Source organism: Nannobrachium achirus (genome assembly GCF_963921795.1).
Source record: "Nannobrachium achirus genome assembly, chromosome: 6".
Taxonomy (NCBI): domain Eukaryota; kingdom Metazoa; phylum Chordata; class Actinopteri; order Myctophiformes; family Myctophidae; genus Nannobrachium; species Nannobrachium achirus.
This window is the reverse complement of record NC_137815.1, coordinates 25,173,728-25,196,420: the sequence shown is the minus strand read 5'-3', so window position 1 is coordinate 25,196,420 and position 22,693 is coordinate 25,173,728. Positions and strand designations below refer to the sequence as shown.

Here is a 22,693-nt window from a genome sequence, read left to right as displayed (position 1 = left end):
GAAGGGGGAGAGGAGGGGGAGGAGGAGGAAGAGGAGGAGGAGGGGAGGAAGAAGAGGAGGAGGAGGAGACTACAGAGTCAGGAGCAAAAAGGTCCAAAAGGAAAGGAAAAGAGGGAGAACCACCACCAGCACCACAAGGTTATTATAGTTAATGAAATAATAAAAAAAACTGAACATTTACAAATATGTTTGTTAACTGAACTAGGCCTAAATAAAAAAATATAAAAATAAAGTACAACGATAATTAACTGAAACTGTATTGTGTTTTTACAAAACTAACTAAAACAAACTGAAATTATACACAAAATGCAATTAGTTTTTGAATATATATTTTTTAAATGTAATCCTGCACCGTACAAATAACCCAAAGAAAAACTAAAACTAACACTAAAACGAATAAAAACTAAACTAAAACTAAGCGTAACAATTAAAACCAATACAAAAACTGCTTTTAAAAACAAATTAAAACGAACTGAATTAGAAAAACTATTGTGAAAAAGAAGTAAAACTAAACTAAAATGAAAACTATTATAACCTTGCAGCACCTCTAGCATCATGCCTAGTATCAGTGTCTCATGGACATCCTTACGCTGTCGTCAGAGGCTGCCTTATCTATTTTCACCTCAGGCAGAAGCCGCCCGCCGTCGGTTCCTCCGGGGCCGATGAGCGACACCACACCGTTGCAGTCCACCGTGCTGTTCCGCTTGCCGCCACCAGGGTGGTGCGGCCCCGCCGCCAGCGGGTGGATGCGCGACGAGCCCTGGCTGTAGCCGCTATAGCTGGTCACAGTTTACAGCATAGGCGTTAGCAGAGACACTTACAATAAGCAATGTAACACATCAATACAAGGGGTGTAACGATATAGTAACTGCATCGTATCGTTTGAATTTGTATCGTATCGAATCGGCAGTGCAAAGAATCGATTGTATCGATACTACCTACTTGTGCATTGTATTTAGCATTTTTAAGAAGAAAAAATTAAAAGGAGGGGTTTAATTACTTTTCCTTTCCATATAGGTACACTGGTCTATCAATAAATGTGTGTAATCACTGGGTTCATGTCAAGGTGCAGGTTTGTCAATATACAATGTCCATGTATTTGGCAGATAATCACTGTGTTTACTTATTTCTATCCATAATAATTAGGGGTGTAACAATATAGTAACTGTATCGAAATATCGTTTTCAACTTAAAAAACCGAAGTATATCGAAATGAAAACAGCTAAAATCGAATCGTATCGTTTTATTTTGTATCGTATCGAATCGGCAGTGCAAAGAATCGATTGTATCGATACTACCTTCTTGTGCATTGTATTTTGCTTTTTTAAGAAGAAAACATAAAAAAGGGGGGTTTCATTACTTTTCCTTTCCATATAGCTACACTGGTCTATCGATAAATGTGTGTAATCTCTGTGTTCATGTCAAGGTGCAGGTTTGTCAACATACAATGACCATGTATTTGGCAGATAATCAGTGTGTTTCCCTTAAAAACCTGCACTATCCACACCTTTCACACAGATTTAATTTCTTTGATAAATAGTTACTATATCGATTTTAAATCATTGAATCGAATCGTATCGTGTTGCCATGAATGAATCAATATCGTTCATGTATCGTATCATCAACCATGTATCGTGATATGTATCGAATCGCTATTAAAATGTATCGTTACACCCCTAATAATAATACATGTTTCCCTTAAAAACCTGCACTATCCACACCTTTCACACAGATTTAATTTCTTTGCTAAATAGTTACTATATCGATTTTGAATCATTTAATCGAATCGTATCGTATCGCCATGAATGAACCAATATCGTCCATGTATCGTATTGTCAAACATGTATCGCGATATGTATCGAATCGCTATTAAAATGTATCGTTACACCCCTAATCAATACTGTACATAAACATAAACATCAATACATCAAATGCATAGAAATAGTAATCTAAGAAAAACTTAGGTAGTAAAACTATACAAATCTAAAACATATTTTCTATAGTTCTATGTAGGGGTTGTAGGGTTCTATGGAGGTGTGGTTGTAGGGTTCTATGGAGGTGTTATAGGGTTCTATGGAGGTGTGGTTGTAGGGTTCTATGGAGGTGTGGTTGTAGGGTTCTATGGAGGTGTGGTTGTAGGGTTCTATGGAGGTGTGGTTGTAGGGTTCTATGGAGATGTTGTAGGGTTCTATGGAGGTGTGGTTATAGGGTTCTATGGAAGTGTTGTAGGGTTCTATGCAGGTGTGGTTGTAGGGTTCTATGGAGGTGTTGTAGGGTTCTATGGAGGTGTGGTTGTAGGGTTCTATGGAGGTGTTGTAGGGTTCTATGGAGGTGGGGTTGTAGGGTTCTATGGAGGTGTTGTAGGGTTCTATGGAGGTGTGGTTGTAGGGTTCTATGGAGGTGTGGTTGTAGGGTTCTATGGAGGTGTGGTTGTAGGGTTCTATGGAGGTGTGGTTGTAGGGTTCTATGGAGGTGTGGTTGTAGGGTTCTATGGAGGTGTGGTTGTAGGGTTCTATGGAGGTGTTGTAGGGTTCTATGGAGGTGTGGTTGTAGGGTTCTATGGAGGTGTTGTAGGGTTCTATGGAGATGTTGCAGGGTTCTATGGAGGTGTTGTAGGGTTCTATGGAGGTGTGGTTGTAGGGTTCTATGGAGGTGTGGTTGTAGGGTTCTATGGAGGTGTGGTTGTAGGGTTCTATGGAGGTGTGGTTGTAGGGTTCTATTGATTGATTGATTGAAGAATTTATTAGAAGTTTGCAATAGAAAAAAGTACAGTTTCATGACAGTACAAATCACTGGTACAAGGTCAACTAAAAGGAGATCCTAGAAAGCCGAGGCTTATTTCCACAGGAACCACACTTTAAGTATCTCATATAACATTGAAAGACAGACGGATAGAACATAGTACTTTATCTAGGATAATATCAGTTTCAAAAGCATAACATCAAATACAAAGGCAGAAAAAAGAATAATAAAAAAGGGGGGGGGGGGGCATGGGGGCTTAGTCTATTTACAAGTCACAGGTAGCAGCTGTCTGAAGGTGACTTTTCATACCAATTTTGAAGGAGGCTAGGGATTTGCTCTCCTTTAGGGCTTGAGGAAGGGCGTTCCACATGTTGATGGTGTAGCAGGAGAACGAGTTAGAGCCTTGTTTAGTGTTAAATCTACGTTGATGATGATTAGTGGAGCTGCCTCTGGTGTTGTGGTCGTGAACATCCTTGACCTTTAAGAAGTAGTTTGTCAGGTACATGGGAATCTTGGAGGTGTAGTGTATCTTGTACACCAGGCCCATTGCAAGATGCTGTACTCTGTCAGCTACTTTGAGCCATCCCACGCTTTCGTGGTGATGATCGGTAAGGTGGGTCAGAGGAGGGAGACCAAGCACAACCCTAATTAGTTTGTTTTGGGCTGTTTGAAGCTTTAACTTTAAGGCGGCTGGGGCGTCGCGATACCAGACAAGGACTCCGTAATCAATGAGGGGCCCAATAAGAGCTCCTCCTAGTGTCTTTCGGGATTTAGTATTGATCAGCGGGGCAACCCTTTGCAAGAAGCGAATTCGTTGGTTGACTTTATTGATTACCTTGGTGGTAATTTTTTCACTGGATAGGTTAGCCTCCAGGATGCAACCCAGGTAGCAGATGTAGTTTTTTCTTTTTTTTTCTATGTAGGGGTTGTAGGGTTCTATGGAGGTGTGGTTGTAGGGTTCTATGTAGGGGTTGTAGGGTTCTATGGAGGTGTGGTTGTAGGGTTCTATGGAGGTGTTGTAGGTTTCTATGGAGGTGTGGTTGTAGGGTTCTATGGAGGTGTGGTTGTAGGGTTCTATGGAGGTGTGGTTGTAGGGTTCTATGGAGGCGTGGTTGTAGGGTTCTATGGAGGTGTGGTTGTAGGGTTCTATGGAGGTGTGGTTGTAGGGTTCTATGGAGGTGTGGTTGTAGGGTTCTATGGAGGTGTGGTTGTAGGGTTCTATGTAGGGGTTGTAGGGTTCTATGGAGGTGTTGTAGGGTTCTATGGAGGTTCCAGACCTGTTGCGGCGGTACGGGATGAACAGGGAGCCGCGGCGGTCCTCGCTCTCCTCCACCGTGGAGTGCTCGTCGTCGGCGAACTCGTTCTCGGAGCCCATGGCTTCCTTGGAGCGGCCCTTGAAGCTGAAGATGCTGCTGCGGCTGTTGTGGCGCGACATGAAGGGCGAGCCGGGGATGCTGAGCAGAGACTGGAGGAGGAGAGGGTTAGGGTTATAGGACTGATAATCTAAAAATCTTATAGAATCTTATGACTTTTGTACTTCCAACTGTAGATGGGACAAATGTCACCATTTCAGCACGATGCTATTCTACTATGAAGTAGGGCATTAACTTAAGAAAAAAAAAAACATAAAACTTTTAATATGGAGATACAAGGTTTCTTAGGGTTAGGACTAATGATCTAAGCTCTAGGATTAGGGAACCCCTATCTTGACAAAATGGTAAGGTATGGCAACATGACTGCCAGTCATGTTGCCATACCTTAGCTCTTGCTGAACTGACGCCACTGCTGTACACTTCTTTGCACCAACCTGGTTCATGATGGAGGTCTTTTTTTGCACCAACCTGGTTCACGATGGAGGTCTTTTTTTGCACCAACCTGGTTCATGACGGAGGTCTTTTTTTGCACCAACCTGGTTCATGATGGAGGTCTTGCGGCCCAGGCGGCTGCCGGGGAAGCGGATGGTGCTCCTCTTGCTGCCGTCGTCCGACTCCGACTTGACCACCTTCTCGCTGTCGCCCTTCTCCTGCTCCTGCTCCTTCTGCCGCCACTTCTTCTTGCGGTTGCGTCTCTCCTTGGCGCTCTTGGAGCTCAGCTTGGACACCTCGGAGGAGGAGTGGGACAGGTGCCCGCCGCCCTCCTCCTCCAGCGCCGCCTCGGACACCGTGCCCACCGAGGTGGCCATGAGCGCCGCCTAATGGTAAATAATACACTTTATTTCAGGGGTCTTCAACGTTTTCGCGTCTAGCAGATTACCAAGCATGTTTAGGAGTAGAGCGCTCGTTTTCGCCAGCGTCCACGACATTGCAAGCGGCGCGAAGGCCAGCGGGCCAGGGCCGACCGCGCGAGTTACGAAGCCGTGGTGAATGCAATCGTTATATTTATGCCCAGGTCGTAAAGCCTGGGCAAGCCCACGATAAACGCATTCTATTCACCTCCTCTGCCGCAGTCCAAGTGACTACAATGGAGCGCTCCCTACCTCCGGTTCAGCCAATCACAAGGTTGGGTCCTAAACCATGTCCTTAAACAAGCTTGGTAATCCACTAGACGCAACGTTTTCAGGCCAAGGACCCCTTGGCCTGAAAACCCCTTGGCCCCTTGACCCCTTGACCCCTTGGCCCCTCCGCGGCGACTCCGGGCGAAAAACGGCCGAAAAAAGCAATACCGCGACTGACCACTAGTTTAGCAACTTACACAGTATAGCTTTAAGTTAGTCATCTGGGGACCCCCCAAAATAATTTGGGGACCCCCTGGGGGTCCACCCGACCCACAGGTTGAGAACCACTGCTCTATAAGACATGTCTCCAGTGACTGACCTGTGTCTCCTCCTGCTGTCTCTTCAGCGCTTCCAGCATCTCCTTGAACTTAGCCTCTTTCTGCTCCGCCTCCTCGATGGTGGCCTGGTTCTGCTCCTCGTAGGCCATGGCCACCACAGCCAGGATCAGGTTCACCAGGTAGAAGGAGCCCACGAAGATCACCAGCACAAAGAAGATCATGTAGGTCTTCCCCGCCGCCCGGAGAGTCTGGCCGCCAAGAGAGAGACCATTAAGACACACATCAGAACAGGGGTCTTCAACGTTTTCAGGCCAAGATCCCCTAAAGCCTCTATCAGAGTCCAGGGTGAAGAGCTATTCACTTCACCGCGGTGTAGTTTTCTAGCTATCACCTAAAAATACATAACAAAGCCTAGGTGATAGCTAGGAAACTACAACGAGGTGAAGTGAATAGCTCTTCACCCTGGACTCTGATAGAGCCTTTAGTTGAGAGAGAGATGATGCAGGGACCCCCACAACATCCATATAGTTTCATTGTTTGACAGCACAATCGTCAGTGTATTTTTGATTCCTGTCAATTTGTGTTTGTATTTAACCAGTTGAACCGTCAAACTTGACCTTTCACTCTGTACTTAGTCTGCTCTTTTTCCCCTCTACATCAAAGCTCTTTGCCGAAAATAGCCAATCTGCAAGCTCACAACGCCTCCCAGTGTGAGGCGTTGTGAGCTTGTAGTTTACTTGTAGATCACTGCCATTGTAGATCACTGCCATTGACGTATACCCGTCATTCTATTTGTGGTCACTAGATGGTGCTGTACCATAAGTTATGAAAGACCATTACCACATGGCTAGTCTGGGTAGCCATGTGCTTCAGTGAATCATGTGACAACAAAGAAACCAGCTGATTGGCTTTTTAGAGAGGCTAGAGAAAACTTGACAACAATACATTCCTATGTGATGATTCTCCACAGTGTGTGAGTGTGTCTGTGTCTCCACTATTATTCATTGCTCCGGTTGACTCTTTTTCTCCCAATTACAAGACAGCCATGTGATTATTTTAAGACATTTTTTTTGTTTACAACTGGTCACATGCATTCCAGCTCCGAGCAAAAAGAATTAACATTGAAAACCTGATGGCAGCGAATGGATAAGTTAATTAATTAATGGCGTGGCAGTGTTAGTGTTAAAGGGGAATGGAACCCTATAAGCTGATTTTGTTACTTTCCATTTCAGGTTAAAAACTAGGGGTGTAACGATATAGTAACTGTATCGAAATATCGTTTTTAACTTAAAAAATCGAAGTATATCGAAATGAAAACAGCAAAAATTGAATCGAATCGTTTTATTTTGTATCTTATCGAATCGGCAGTGCAAAGAATCGATTGTATCGATACTACCTACTTGTGTATTGTATTTAGCATTTTTAAGAAGAAAAAATTAAAAGGAGGGGTTTTATTACTTTTCCTTTCCATATAGCTACACTGGTCTATCAATAAATGTATGTAATCTCTGGGTTCATGTCAAGGTGCGGGTTTGTCAATATACAATGTCCATGTATTTGGCAGATAATCACTGTGTTTACTTATTTATATCCATAATAATACATGTTTCCCTTAAAAACCTGCACTATCCACACCTTTCACACAGATTACATTTCTTTGTTTAATAGTTACTATATAGATTTTAAATCACTGAATCGAATCGTATCGTATCGCCATGAATGAACCAATATCGTCCATGTATCGTATCGTTAACCATGTATCGTGATATGTATCGAATCGCTATTAAAATGTATCGTTACACCCCTATTAAAAACTAGACTGCACTCTGTCGAGGTGCCAACTTGTGCCTTGTTATCTATTATATCAGGATGCGTCAGAAACACAGAACGCAGTACTTGCACGCTCTGCTGGCGCAAGTAACTACAACAGGCTAAACCATGGCAGACTGCATCACACTGACCTTATAGTACACAGTGATGTAAGCAACACAGCTGCATAAGGCTGACCTTATAGTACACAGTGATGTAAGCAATACAGCTGCATAAGGCTGACCTTTTAGTACACAGTGATGTAAGCAACACAGCTGCATAAGGCTGACCTTATAGTACACAGTGATGTAAGCAACACAGCTGCATAAGGCTGACCTTATAGTACACAGGGATGTAAGCAGGCTGAATGTATCTGTATACTATATGAATATATGATCTAGATGAGTTGTAACAATGTCTGTATACTGTATGAGCTAGATCAGTGATTCCCAAACATTTTAGCTCCTAATCCAAACGAGAGATTAGACATTTGCCCAGGACACAAACAAGTGAAAATAGCAGATCTACAAGCACACAATGCATCGCCACATTGTGAGCTTGTAGATCAGCTATTTTCACAACTTCTTAAACATTTGTTTTCTAATTGATGGGATTTCTTATGTAAAATTATCTTGAAAATCATCGAGCTTGTCTTTAATTCATGAAGCTGTTTATGTTTTCTTTAAAAGAAAAAAAAATCTAATGACAGTGTAGGAAACAAAACATTAAGGGATATTCACATATAAAAAATTGGTCCGCGACCCAACTATGGGTCCCGGCCCACTGTTTGGGAACCAGTGATTTATGACTGTAGAGTTGTAACAATGTATCTGTATACTGTATGATCTTTAGTTGTAACAATGTATCTGTATACTGTATGATCTTTAGTTGTAACAATGTATCTGTATACTGTATGATCTAGATGAGTTGTAATATCCACACTGTTTGCCTTTTGTGCCAGTGTTGTTCACTGCTCACATCATAACCAGGTCTCTCTCCCCTCCCCCTTCTCCCCTCCCTCCTGTTCTCTCTCTCTCTTTCTCTCTCTCTCTCTCTCTCTTTCTCACACACACACACACACACACACACACACACACACACACACACACACACACACACACACACACACACACACACACACACACACACACACACACACACACTCACTCTGCAGCTGCATTCTTGCATTCTACCGCATGTGCCTTTTCTCCTGTGGAAGCTCCACAGAGAATTCTAGGGGAAGCGTTTCACCAGCCTCCCTGCAGCACATAAGTCATCCTTTACAGAACAGACACTTCTCCTCTCTGCACTGTGTTTCCACCAGCTCCGACTATGTGTGAATGCGTGGCGTTGTGCAAATGATGACGTATGGACAAATTACACTCTTTGTGTGAACTGATTCAGTACCAAAGTCACCGGGGTGATGCGTTTTCATGGACTGCATGAAAGTGGTTTCAAGCTCTTCTGCGTGCAATATGGCTGATAACAGTATGCTGGCCCTGCTCTGTTTATGAAAAATCACAACCAGTGTGAAGTGAGCCGTGCCCTTTACCCACCGGCTCCACTGGGCGCGCTGAGCGCCGCGTCAGCGTCAACGCTGGGAACGCTCCCGTTTTAATCAATGAAGGGTGCTCCACTGCCGACGTCAACGTCGGACTCCCAGTTCGCCCCTGTTTATTTTTTGAGGCCGTTCGACGCCGGCACAACGCCGTCTTTTTGGTGGAGCCCTGGCCTTATGAGTTGATCTCATTAAGCGCCCTGCGAAGCTTGGCCAATGACGGACATACATACGCACAAATCCAGATGTAGCAGCGGTTAGCACAGAGATTATTCACAGCCTCTCACAGTGAACACAGGGAAAGGGGCTCTGCCCCCAATACCCCAATGCCCCCAAATGCCTTCAATGCCCCCAATGGCCTCAATGCCCCCCAATACCCTCAATGCCCCTCAATGACCTCCCATTCTTTATTGCGACCGTAGGTCGCAGTTAACTATGAAAACCAGCATCTTGTCCATAGAGTCGTAGAGTCATAGAGTCGTAACGGCTCAATGTATATTGTCTATAGCTATTGTCACATTGTTGACATTGTGACATCATTGTGACATCACATCAAAGATGAAACTCTGGATATCCGTGACATCACATTGTGACATCACATTCCGTCCTTGTCCCTTGTATGCCCATATGGCGATCCCTGATGTACAGATGTATACAATTTAAAATGTCAGTAGAACCGCCGATCCAAACAATATGCCCATAAAAGGAGACAAGGACTGAGAAACAGATACTGAAACGCATGGATGCATGTCTGCGGTCTCACAGCACATGGTTGGTTCTACAGACAGGGATCTCCATATTTGGGCATAAAAGGGATCGTATGTAGTAGTATGTAGTAACCGAGTAAGCATGCAAAGAAAAAGTAGCGCCCAGACATGGGAACAAAATACATTTTCTAGGCACTTTTTCTTATATGGCAATACAGCCTATACCTGACAAACTACTTCACCAAAGTGAGTGACACCCACACCACTAGAGGGAGTGACAACAACGATCTCCCATCTATGGAACAGCTCATCTTTCTACTGCACTATGGAATGCTCTGACACCATCGCTTGATGCAGTGCCATGATGTTTTTCCACCCAAAAACATGATGATCAGGTATTATGATTATACTAGGTGGAAGATTTTTTCAAAAAAAATGTACAGAAAGAGTTAAAATTTTGTTTTTATGTGGCCACACCCACGAGTTCATTAGGTATGCCTGGTAGTCAGGTGGGTGTTGACCCAGCTGAACTATGGCACCACCTCTTTAAAACATGGGGATCACTGGCTTCCTGAGACCAAAGGGGAGGTCAATAAACTACATTTTCCCATAGAAAAATACTTTGTACATAATGGTGTTTTATTTCCACATCAGCGCTGGTCACTGCAACATAAAGCAGCATTAAGCATTGGAGTTTGGAAGCACGTTTCCTCACTCCTACTGACTCCTCATGACTCCTACTGACTCCTACTGACTCCTCATGACTCCTACTGACTCCTCATGACTCCTACTGACTCCTACTGACTCCTCATGACTCCTCATGACTCCTACTGACTCCTCATGACTCCTGCCGACTCCTACTGACTCCTCATGACTCCTGCTGACTCCTACTGACTCCTCATGACTCCTGCTGACTCCTACTGACTCCTCATGACTCCTACTGACTCCTGCTGACTCTCACTGACTCCTCATGACTCCTACTGACTCCTCATGACTCCTACTGACTCCTACTGACTCCTCATGACTCCTACTGACTCCTCATGACTCCTACTAACTCCTGCTGACTTCTCATGACTCCTACTGACTCCTCATGACTCCTACTGACTTCTCATGACTCCTACTAACTCATGACTCCTACTGACTCCTCATGACTCCTACTGACTCCTACTGACTCCCACTGACTCCTCATGACTCCTACTGTCTCCTCATGACTCCTACTGACTCCTACTGACTCCTCATGACTCCTACTGACTCCTCATGACTCCTACTAACTCCTGCTGACTTCTCATGACTCCTACTGACTCCTCATGACTCCTACTGACTTCTCATGACTCCTACTGACTCCTGCTGACTCCTGCTGACTCCTCATGACTCCTACTGACTCCTCATGACTCCCACTGACTCCTCATGACTCCTACTGACTCCTCATGACTCCTGCTGACTCCCACTGACTCCCACTGACTCCTACTGACTCCCACTGACTCCTCATGACTCCTCATGACTCCTACTGACTCCTACTGACTCCTCATGACTCCTACTGACTCCTCATGACTCCTCATGACTCCTACTGACTCCTCATGACTCCTACTGACTCCTACTGACTCCTCATGACTCCTACTGACTCCTACTGACTCCTCATGACTCCTACTGACTTCTCATGACTCCTACTAACTCATGACTCCTACTGACTTCTCATGACTCCTACTGACTCCTCATGACTCCTCATGACTCCTACTGACTCCTCATGACTCCTACTAACTCCTGCTGACTTCTCATGACTCCTCATGACTCCTACTGACTTCTCATGACTCCTACTGACTCCTCATGACTCCTCATGACTCCTACTAACTCCTGCTGACTCCTCATTACTCCTACTGACTCCCCATGACTCCCCATGACTCCTTATGACTCCTACTGACTACTGTCAGTAGGAGTCATACTACTGACTACTGTACTGTAGTACTGTAGAGTCATACTACTGACTACTGACTACTGTTCTACTGACTACTGTCAGTAGAACTACTGCCACTCAGTAGTTCCAGCATAACTTCCGGGTACAATGATGTCACGCGCATACCCTCTATAGAGGCAAAGTAAATGTAGTTCATGTATGTGCAGTTGTTTGTGTGGGTTTATACTGTATGTGACATACAGTATAAACAGTAACTATAAAAACATAAGGAAAAGAGAGCAGATGGAAGCGGTCTCCGTGCTGTTCTGACAAACAGCAACATGGTTTAAAACGACTTAAGTTTCTTGTCACATGACAAGGTTACAGGAGTGTGTGCATCTTACGACGACGAGCAGGCGTGAGAGACGGGAGACGAATACAGAGAGAGGAGGGAGCTTTACCAGCATGTAGAGATGTCAGAGGCGCATGCAGAGAGAGGAAGGAGCTTTACCAGCATGTAGAGATTCTCCCAGAAGTCTTGGGTCATCAGGCGGAACAGCGTGAGGAAAGCCCAGCCGAAGCTGTCAAAGCTGGTGTAACCGTAGTTGGGGTTCCTTCCTGCTTTCATACACATAAAGCCTTCAGGACACCGTCTGCAAGAGAAACACCGTAGATGTACCATTTATAATAAAGTCTTCAGGACACCGCCTGCAAGAGAAACACCGTAGTTGTACCATTTATAATAAAGTCTTCAGGACACCGCCTGCAAGAGAAACACCGTAGATGTACCATTTATAATAATAAAGTCTTCGGGACACCATCTGCAAGAGAAACCCAGCAAATATAACATTTCATGAACACATACTATGCTTTTGGTTTTCCAAATCAGTAAAATTCTTGTGTAATTTAACTCAGAGGCTGCATTCACGCAGGAGGCAAAGATATGTTGACGCTTCATTCTGTGAACCTCACCCTGGTCGGAATATTTCAACTTTTATTAATTTAGTGCAATTGCGGCGTCTGGTTCCACCTTTTTGCATCGACTTTCTAGTCTCCACTGAATGTAATCATGCCACATTAAAAAGATAAATGTGTGTGAACGTGCCTTGAAAGAGTAAGTTACCCAAATGGCCCCACACATGCATGCAGTACACTGGCAACTAGTGTGGGGCCTTAAGGGGAGCAAATGCTAATTTCAAGCAGATCAGTCTAAAAGCGCCAAATTTTGCACAGATGTAGCCCAGGGCTTGCTCTAATGATTTAGCTAGGGCGCCCGAGCCGACGACCTTCGGGGTCGCCACAGCGGCCAAATCAAGTTGGGCTCCCATCGACTTTCTATACAGGAGGAAAATACCCAGAAAAACTTTTTTTTCTTTTCTGGGTATTTAAGTAGGATGTGAGGGGTCTAACTAGGGGTTTGTCATGATGCTGAATCCATTGCAAGCATTTGTTTTGCACAAAAAAAAAAACACATTCCTTGGGCTATAAATGGCCCCAGAAAACGCCCACAAAACTGTGATTAGTCCTAAACCATCATTTTCTGTAATTAAAATTTGGCGCTTTTAGACTGATTTGCACGATATTAGCATTTGCTCCCCTTAAGGCCCCGCACTAAACTCCATCAATTTCAAATTATATCATTTTCAAGATTTTATTTATCAAGAGTATTTATTTATGGATGGATATCAGGGGTGTACTTGTACCTCAAGCTGCCTCACGCAAGAAAAAAAAGAAAACAGGAGATAGGCTCCTGCCCTATGGGCCTCACGGCTCGGTAATGCTTACTTACTACGCATTTATTGGACAGTAATATATAGAACAGTATTTACCCAGAGTCGCTGCTGTTTCCACAAAGTAACGCATCAATGAAGCCAGGGATGAAGTAGAAATTGCCTGAAAAAACAAACAAACCACAGTTACTCAAGCTCTCAAGACATTCTGTGTTACAACATTTCTGGGTTTTACTAGAGCACTCGGGGAACGATGCAAGTTGGGAACGATGCAAACAGGGAATGCATGCCCCCGGCACCCGATTGTGCAACACCCCGTTATACCGTCATCAGAGAGTTTTGAGGTCCGCTTCAGGCATAGTTTCTGTGAGGTTAGGTTAGGGTTAAGGTTAGGCATAGTTGTTCATGAGGTTAAAAGCTTAGGGTTTCGGCATATAACCAAGCCCACCTGGGCGGAGGAAAAAAAGAAAGAAATTGTAGGGTAAATAAAAACTCACTTTCGTTGTTGATGTAGGAGTCCCAGTCGAAGCCCCTGGTGCCGTTAGGGAGGTACTGCTCCGTCATGTTGATGGGCCAGAACACGCACTTGTGCCGCAGGTTGCCCATGAAGAGCTGCAGCCCGATCAGCGCGAAGACGCCGAGACAGAACACCGTCAGGATCATCACATCGGCTAGCTTCTTCACAGACTGGATCAGAGCTCCCACAATGGTCTTCAGCCCTAGGCACAGCATGACGCACATAGACACCCACCACGAGGCGGTACAGACATGTTGAAGAGAAGGTTTGGTCACCCTTAACTAGAGAGTACCGGGGAAACAAGTGGGTCGCGCACATCCAGTTCGTTGCTTGATTCAGTATTTGGGATATTTGATATTCATTTAATCGGGGCCGACACGGCCGGCCTATAATGCAAACCGGTTTAACCAGGTCGAAACCGTGCCATTTGATGAAATGAATGTGAAATATCTAAATACTGAATCAAGCAACTTAAAAACTGTCCGGGGTTAAACACTAAAGCCTTGAGTATAGACGTTAAAGTGCCCCCCCAGACGTGTTTTTAAAGTGAAATGATCTTACTTAAGTCCTTAATAGATCTTAAAATGATTGAGCGTAGTGGCTCAGGGCTGTGCTAGTGTCTTTCTGTTGTTTTGGGGGTAAAGCTTGCTTTGCGTTGCGCTGGTTCCGTCTCAGAGTCTTTGGCCTGATCGGAACCACAGCTCCCCCTGGAGGCTGGGGAGCGAGTGGTTAATGTAGCGGTAGCGAGTGGCGTAAAGTAACTGAGTACATTTACTCAAGCACTGCACCTAAGTATAGTATTGAGGTATTTTTTTACTTTGCCGGAGTATTTCCCAATTTCCCAGCACTTTTACTTCTACTCCACATCTCAGAGGCAAATATTATACTTATACTCCACTACAATTATCTGGAAACCTTAGTTACTCCTACGTTATATCAATTTTTAGCGACTGGCAAGACTACACTTCTCGAGCATTTAAATAGAGATTGGGGAAACAAACAGGGGGGACCAAAACGAAGCAACGCTGTTTCTTCTGCCTGTTGCCGGTTTAGGCCATGTCTAGACCGGATCACACCGCCCATTTAAAACGAATACCGGGCATTCTTCCGGAGGGGAAAGACCGGTGACACGAGGTTAAGACAGAATGCACTGCTTTTAAGAATCCAATGGCTGCAAAAACCTGTCGACAGGCACAAAAGGAGTTTATCAACTGGCTGCCATACTTTGGTGTGATTGTGCCCTAACAGAGTATTTATACATTGCAATTACCGTAAGTACTTTAACTTAAAGGGGTACTGTCACTTTAAAAAGTAATCTTAAAATATGAGTTAATATTTTTATGAGCCAATCAAATTAATTGACTGTACTTAGACTACTTACTGTACTGGTCAGCTGTTGTTTGGGGGCAAGGGGCAGATTACACTGTGACATGAACTTCAGACTGTTTCAGACTGTTTTCAGAGAGACCACGTGAACTACTGTATCATACTATTATAATTTCAGGGTGTGTCAGCGGGCCTTTAAGTAAAAACAATAGTACTTTTTCCAACACTGGCATTAGAACAATATCAACATGTTTTTGTCTTAACACTTGGGATGCCATTATTGTTGTAATTATTTGGCTATAGGTTGCCGCCATTCACTTGCGCTTTATTTTGAAGAGCCCCGGAAGCCACAATCGTGTCCATGTTGTGGAAATTGACGATGTTGGTAATGGCGGTCAGTATGTTTATTTTCACACGGAAATGAAACATTCTAACCGCGGCTGACAGTGTCGCAGTGAGAGAAAAAAAAAATTCAGCGATAGAGCCGTTTCTTTGTATCAGCAATGAATAGGAGCCTATGGAGGTAAGACGCTTCATGATGCTGACGGCCGAGCTGCATCATGGGATATGTAGTGTTTTCGCTCACCAGCGGTGCCTGTTTACCTAGTAACCATGGTAACCAGGTAATACATCCCTGGATGTGATAGCGGGGTCTTGGTGCCGCACCAAGGTTATTATTATCACCTTCCTGGACGTGTTAGGCAGCAGAAGTGTTAATGTAAGTACCGGTGTGCTCAAAATTATATATATATTATATAAAACAATTGCAAAGGCACTGAATGTTCTACGAAGTATGGTTTTGAGCATACAGTAGTTCACAAGTTTTAAGGAACAGTGGCCACACTAATAAAACTAATTTTCAGAGGGGGTTGAATAATTTCGAGCACGACCATATTTAAGTATAAACTTCTTTGATTATAGCTGATCTTACAAGCTCACAACGCGTCACAACGCACTGTGAATGTGTAGATCAGCTATATTGAAATGGCTGAATTACAAAGTAAATCGACACTAAAAGACACTAAAACTGTCATGGAACTGTGGTGGAGTAAAAAGTGCAATCTTGCTTCCGAGATGCAGAATTATACAGGATTTTAAAATATAAATATACTATCGATTAAAGTAAAAGTACCACAACATTGCACTTAAGTACAGTTCTTGAGTAAATGTACTTAATATACTTTCCACCACTAACATAGACAAACAGACAGACAGACAGACAAACAGACAGACAGACACAGATACAAATACAACATATACAATACAACAAGAATACTATAGAATACAGTACAATACAATAAACAGGCTCCTAACCCATGTATGCGCGCACACACACACACACACACACACACACACACACACACACACACACACACACACACACACACACACACACACACACACACACACACACACACACACACACAGCTTGTGGACTACAGAAAAAACTCATTGCGGACTGGTTACTGCAGTGGTACTCCAAATGGACCAGGGGGTCCCCAGCAAAATATGGAACAGTTTACCTACGTTTCAGTGGTTAAGACCCCCAAATGTTGTGTCAGGGATCCCCAGAAGCTAGGATTTGAGCTAAAAACGTCCACTTAAAATATATATCCTGAATATATATTTAATTATATTCAAATGCATATGCACACATTTTCAAGATTGTTTTTATAGACAAAGTATAAAATATTACTAATACATATTATTAAGTTGAAGTGGTTAAAGTGATTGTGACGCTACACTGTGAGCATGTTTTGCTGGGGACCCCGTTATGACAGCATAGGAACATTCACTGATAGTTTATATAAAAAAAGGCTAATAACTTAACCATACAGGATTGAAGCTACCTTTACTTAAACAAAGAAGTCACTATATGCGTACTGTATAATGTAAACAAAAAGTATTAGACTAGATTCTTTCGATTTACCTCACTTGTCACCATAATATTCACACACAGCGAACAGAGCAGAGAGAGTTATTTCACACAGAACAAAAAAACACCACAAAACAATACAACCAATAAAGTGGCCGTTATGCGACGTTTCCTTCATGATGTTGCTCATCAAATAAACTCCCCCTTGTGGGCTTTGAAAGAACTGCAAAATGTGAGGCAGCAACTTCTAACAGAGTCATTTTCAGACCAATGGGATTTTCTCTGCACAGCTTTGATGCTTAAAGTTGCACTCCGTTGTGCGGAGGACCGGAGGTGTCGCGCGCCGAAAATATCAGACCTATAAGCCCACAACGCGTCACATCGTCAGCTTTATGGTTCTGCTATATGTTCTATATATCGGACCTTAGAACAGATTCTTCTTCCCATTGGCGGAGATGTGTGATTGACACCGGAGGGGCGTGCAATCCAGGAGAAAGGTGCATTACATTACAGCTGTGGTTCCCAACCTTGTCAGGCCGCGACCCCAAAATATTTGAACTGGGGACCCCCCACAATAATTAGCCTATATTTAAACCGGGGACCCCCCCCAAAATAATCATATTTTTTTTAACTAGGGACACGCCAAAATAATTATATTTGAACTGGGGCCCCCCCAAATAATCATGTGTGAACTGGTCACCCTCCAAAATAATTATATTTGAACTGGGCCCCCCCCAAAATAAACATATTTGACATGGGGACCCTCGCCCCCCCCATCCTGACAAGAACTTGGGATGTAGGAGTTGAGTCATTACATTTAGTTTGAATCAGTTCCACAGATACATATTGTGAAAATAGCCAAACTACAAGCTCACAATAATATATTGGCTATTTTTACAATGTCTTTCTTTGTCTCTTTCTTTGACCAGTATCTTTCTTTCTTTCTTTCTTTCTTAATTTCTTTCTTTCTTTCTTTCTTTCTTTCTTTCTTTCTTTTTGTAATTATAAAAGGTCTAAATGTCCTTGAATTGTCTCTTCTCTGTCATATAGGACCCCTCCCTCCCCCACCTAAATAAAACATATGGGGACCCCGACCCACAGGTTGAGAACCTTATGTCCTCGCTGGCCTCCATCTCAAAGCAACGTCCACAAAGGCCACTTTCTCTCTCATAGACAGATAGACAGATATATTATATAAACATCCAACAGACAAACAGCAGCACCTCAAACACAGCGGCGTTGTGTGCAGGAGGGGGGAGTCAGGCTCAGTTGGGGGTGGGGGGGGATTAGGAAATAAAGGGGAAGAAGAAGAAAGGACAGGCGAGGAGGGGGCGGGGCATGCAGGGTCACTTAAACGCCAAGGCTGAAGGAACTGACTCTGCATGGTGTCTGTGGGTCAACCATAGACTGTAAAACATATGGACGGTGGGAAGCCATTGGTTTCTATGCTGCGAAAATTACGCTTTTTTGGCCCTTGTACGGGTGCCGCCATCATTGTAGAAATCAACGTTCATTGGTAGAAATGGTACCATCTCGAATGCTATTGGCTGCCAACGGTCACGTGCAACCGCAGGGATACTTGGAAGAAAAGAGCTTGCCGAAAATAAAGCCCGCGAAGAAGAATTATCACAAGCCTATGATCACAAGTCCCTCCTACAGCATACCCTGCTTTAACATCAATTATAACATAAATTGGACCATATTTTCTCAAAACGCATATCATGGTGATTGAAACGAGGCTTTAAACTAGCGACAGGAACCATGAAGTATTTATGACAATGTTTATTTATTAAGGTAAGAAAATCAAATGTAAACGTTTGAGGGAAATGAATGGAATCCTATGGAGAACATGTTGCTTCTGGTACCAGAACAGCACAACTAGCGGCCAATCGACTTTCAGTTCCGTGTTTGCTTAATTTTAAATCCGGACAACTGGCCACCTGGGGTCTACACCATGTTTCAACACCGCGTGTGTCAACACCGTGTGTCAACACCGTGTGTCAACACTGTGTGTCAACACTGTGCGGGTCAACACTGTGTCAACACTGTGTACACCGTGCGGGTCAACACTGTGTGCAACACTGTGTGCAACACTGTGTGTCAACACCATGCGGGTCAACACTGTGTCAACACTGTGTACACCGTGCAGGTCAACACTGTGTGCAACACTGTGTGTCAACACCGCGTGTCAACACTGCGCGTGTCAACACCGCGAGTGTCAACACCGCGCGTGTCAATACTGTGTCAACACCGTGTGTCAGCACCGCGTGTCAACACCGTGTATCAAACACCGCTTGTGTCAATACTGTGTCAACACCGCGTGTCAACACCACGACCAGGATGAATTCTTTTTGCTTTTGAGCTGAAGAAGAAGAAGCGTTCTCTCCTCCCATCCTAGACAACACACTCACTCGAATAATAATATTAAAATCCCCAGAGAATATTCCTTGAGGCTCGATGACTTCTCTGACCTATTCTTTATTCCACTCCCAGGTGGACACAGACCTTCTCAGAAACCAGAGATCCAACAGAACCAAAAAGTAAAAAAAAATACCCTTAAAAGCCAAACTTTTAAAAGCAGGTGTTTCAAAGCTTCATGCAGCATCAAACGACTCAAATAGGGCATTGGCAGTCTCAGGGAATTAAATGGCCTTTGTTGGGAATCAACGGATAATAAACTAATGTGAAAATAAAATCAATGTGCTCGCACATGATCGTACATCTTTACAATATTTATTCCAGTGATCTGATGTTGAGGTATAAGACCATCCTTAAAGCTGTTGAGTTCACTCTATGTTGTTGTTGTTTTTACTATAGGCTATATATAATATATATTATATATATATATATATATATATATATATATATATATATATATACATATATATATATACATATACATACAGTATATATACACAGTATATATATATATATACATATATATATATATATATATATATATATATATATATACACACATATATATATATATATATATATATATATATATATATATATATAAACCTCTTTCCTCCAAATGCAAACTTTATGTGCTTTTGCGTCAAATGAATGCCCTACTTGATCACACTACAGCATCACACAAAAGTATCAAAAGTATGCCGTGTTTTGAGGTTTTACACCCGACAGAGACAGAGTGGTCTTTATTTCATATCTTTCATATCTAATGAAAATGAGGAACATTCAGATTATGTTGTATAACCTGGTATGTCCACATAGTGTATAAGACACAGTTCAGAAACACTTCTACCACTGAACACCACTGAAGACTGCCAGTATTCTGCTAGAAGCCTATCAAAAATGTATTGCTACCATTTTTGATTGTTGAAAGAAGGAAAGAAATAATACAATAACACTATTCCCGAGGCATCCTCTTTCTTGAAAAAAAAAAAAAAAAAAAAACATAAATAAGGATAGAAAGTTCAGCCTTAGTGTTTAAATGGGAGTCTCACCTGGAATGACAGAAATAGTTTTCAATGCTCGGAGAACCCTGAACGTTCTCAGCGCCGAGACATTTCCCAGGTCCACAAACTCTGTAACATATCTGTAAACAAGGTAGGATGACACACAGAACAGAAACCCCGTGACACACAACACACAGCGCACAACAACGTTACAACGCACAGACACGCACGTTTACAGTTAGACGTGCAAAGAAGAGCACGACACCAGCACCACCATCGAAGACCAACGTACGTGGGGGGAGGGGGAGGAGGAGCCTGTCCGCCCGGTGGGAAGGAAGGAGAGAGAGTTGGAGGAGGAAGGACAAGTAGCCTGGAATCCAGACCGATTCGCTTCGTTCGGCTGATTTTAGTTTTTCTCTCACACTTCCCTTCTCAGTATGGAAATCGTGCTATTTTGAAGGGGCAGAGTGGGGCGAGATGGGCACCCCGGAGCCGCGGCTTCTGATTGGTCTGTGAGGGGCGGGGGGGGGGGGGGGGGGGGGCAAGTGGCTTCCAATGTAAAGGTCTGTGAGGGTGGGGCGGGACCAGTGGCTTCCAGCCGGCAGATTCATCGCACTGGGAGACAAACTGCAGGCGGGTTTGGTGGAATACATTGGCGTCAATAAGACCAGCATATGAACAAACACTATTTCTGAAAGACTACAACCTTTGAAAATTACATTCACCCATTCACACACACATTCATACACCGATGGCAGAGGAAACCATGCAAGGCACCACTCATCGGGAGCAATTAGGGGTTCAGAGTCTTGCTCAAGGACTCTTCGACACCAACTCTGGGGGAGCCCTGGATCGAACTGGGAACCCTTCGGGAACCCTCCATGTTCTAACTTCTAATGACGGTTTCTCTACCCCTGAGCCACTGCCGCCCCCAACTGTGTTGTATGTCATTTTATTGAGGTATCTAAGGAATACTTTTCTGAACATGCCAAAGTATCGTGAGGCTGTCGAAAATCTCACAATACTGCCATGCCAGAAACGATACATGTCACTGTTTAGATGCCTCAATAGAATTGTACAGTGTGCACATCAAAAAACAAAGGATTAGAAAACAACATGTGATATATATATATATATATATATATATATATATATATATATATATATATATATTATCTTCTTTTATATTTCTGAACAGATTAACTGACAAAGGAAGCAACCGTTCAGAAATTGTGTTTGTTCACAAGTTGGTCCGGCCGGCTCCCGTTGACTCCATTGTACTGTATTTCATCCAACTTCCTGTTCCAGTTTTGCCTCCCATGTGCGTCAACGGCGCCTGCCTGGCCCTTCGATCATAGCCTTGACTGGCCAACATATTTGGTGACGTTTGGAAATCCGTCTCAAACAGGATGACAGCAAGACGGAGAAGCAAAGTGAAAAAAGCTAAAAAAACTGAAAAAAAACTAAAATGAACACTGAACGAGCGCCTCCGTCTGGATTCCAGGCTAAAGGAGAAGGAAGGAAGGGGGGAGAAAACCCAAAAAGAAAAATCAAAATAAAACAAAAAACACACCTAACATCAACCCCGCGACTCGCCCCGCCCGGGAGACACACACACCTAATAGGACAGCCTTACCTGGGATTACAGAAATAGTTTTCAAAGCCCTCAGAACCCTGAACGTACGTAGGGCTGACACATTGCCTAGGTTTACAAACTCTGTAATATACCTGCAAGTTGGATCAGACAGGGTTACAACTCAGCAGCCGTCCCCCGACACAAAGAAAAGACAGTTGTTTTTTTTTCTTTTAGATATCATTTTTTTGTTTTGTTTTTTTCGCCAAGCGCTGTTTTCCCAATGTGAGCTCAAGGCTTAAGATTCGTAAAGCAAGGGTTACGTAACGAACACACAATGATGGTCCCCTTTCCACCAGGGTTGAACCCATTCCTTTTCCACCAGGGTTGAACCACTTCCCGTCTTTTTCCTTGCCCAATTTCTTTAACCAGTTTCTCAGAACTGGAACCAAATGAACACCAGCAACAGTCGATTTACCGCTAAACCTGCCACGCATGTGTAGCAGAGTGTCTCACTGCCTCAGAATGATGGCCTCAAAAGTCTAATATCTCCCCTGGACGATAGGGATATGCCTTTGGTCTAGTGGTTGAGATATTGGACTTTCACGCGGGAGACTTGCGTTCGAATCCCGGGCGCTGCACATGCTCGCAGCTGCGGTGCACTCGGAACAGAGATATGAAATGTTTCACCGAGGATATAATTACATCTGATTAAGGAACGAAAAACGGCTCGTCTGGAAATTCTCCTTTAATGGAGAAACTGTTGTGAC

The 22,693-nt window shown here is 43.5% G+C and overlaps 1 protein-coding gene across 3 annotated transcripts in view; it reads right to left on the bottom strand.

Annotated features, from left to right (window-relative positions):
• LOC308287747 (sodium channel protein type 8 subunit alpha-like) overlaps positions 1–22,693 on the bottom strand; it is a gene marked incomplete at both ends in the record, with an annotated part of 112,341 nt that overhangs the window by 54,276 nt on the left and 35,372 nt on the right. For 2 of the 3 annotated variants that reach the window (XM_080728997.1, XM_080728998.1), the window contains 8 exons: positions 590–779; positions 4,020–4,207; positions 4,652–4,933; positions 5,556–5,762; positions 11,991–12,132; positions 13,309–13,372; positions 13,707–13,928; positions 20,399–20,490. In XM_080728997.1, coding sequence (XP_080585123.1) covers positions 590–779; positions 4,020–4,207; positions 4,652–4,933; positions 5,556–5,762; positions 11,991–12,132; positions 13,309–13,372; positions 13,707–13,928; positions 20,399–20,490 — 1,387 coding nt within the window. The remainder of the gene's footprint in view (positions 1–589; positions 780–4,019; positions 4,208–4,651; positions 4,934–5,555; positions 5,763–11,990; positions 12,133–13,308; positions 13,373–13,706; positions 13,929–20,398; positions 20,491–22,693) is intronic. The other variant, XM_080728999.1, reaches the window with a different exon arrangement.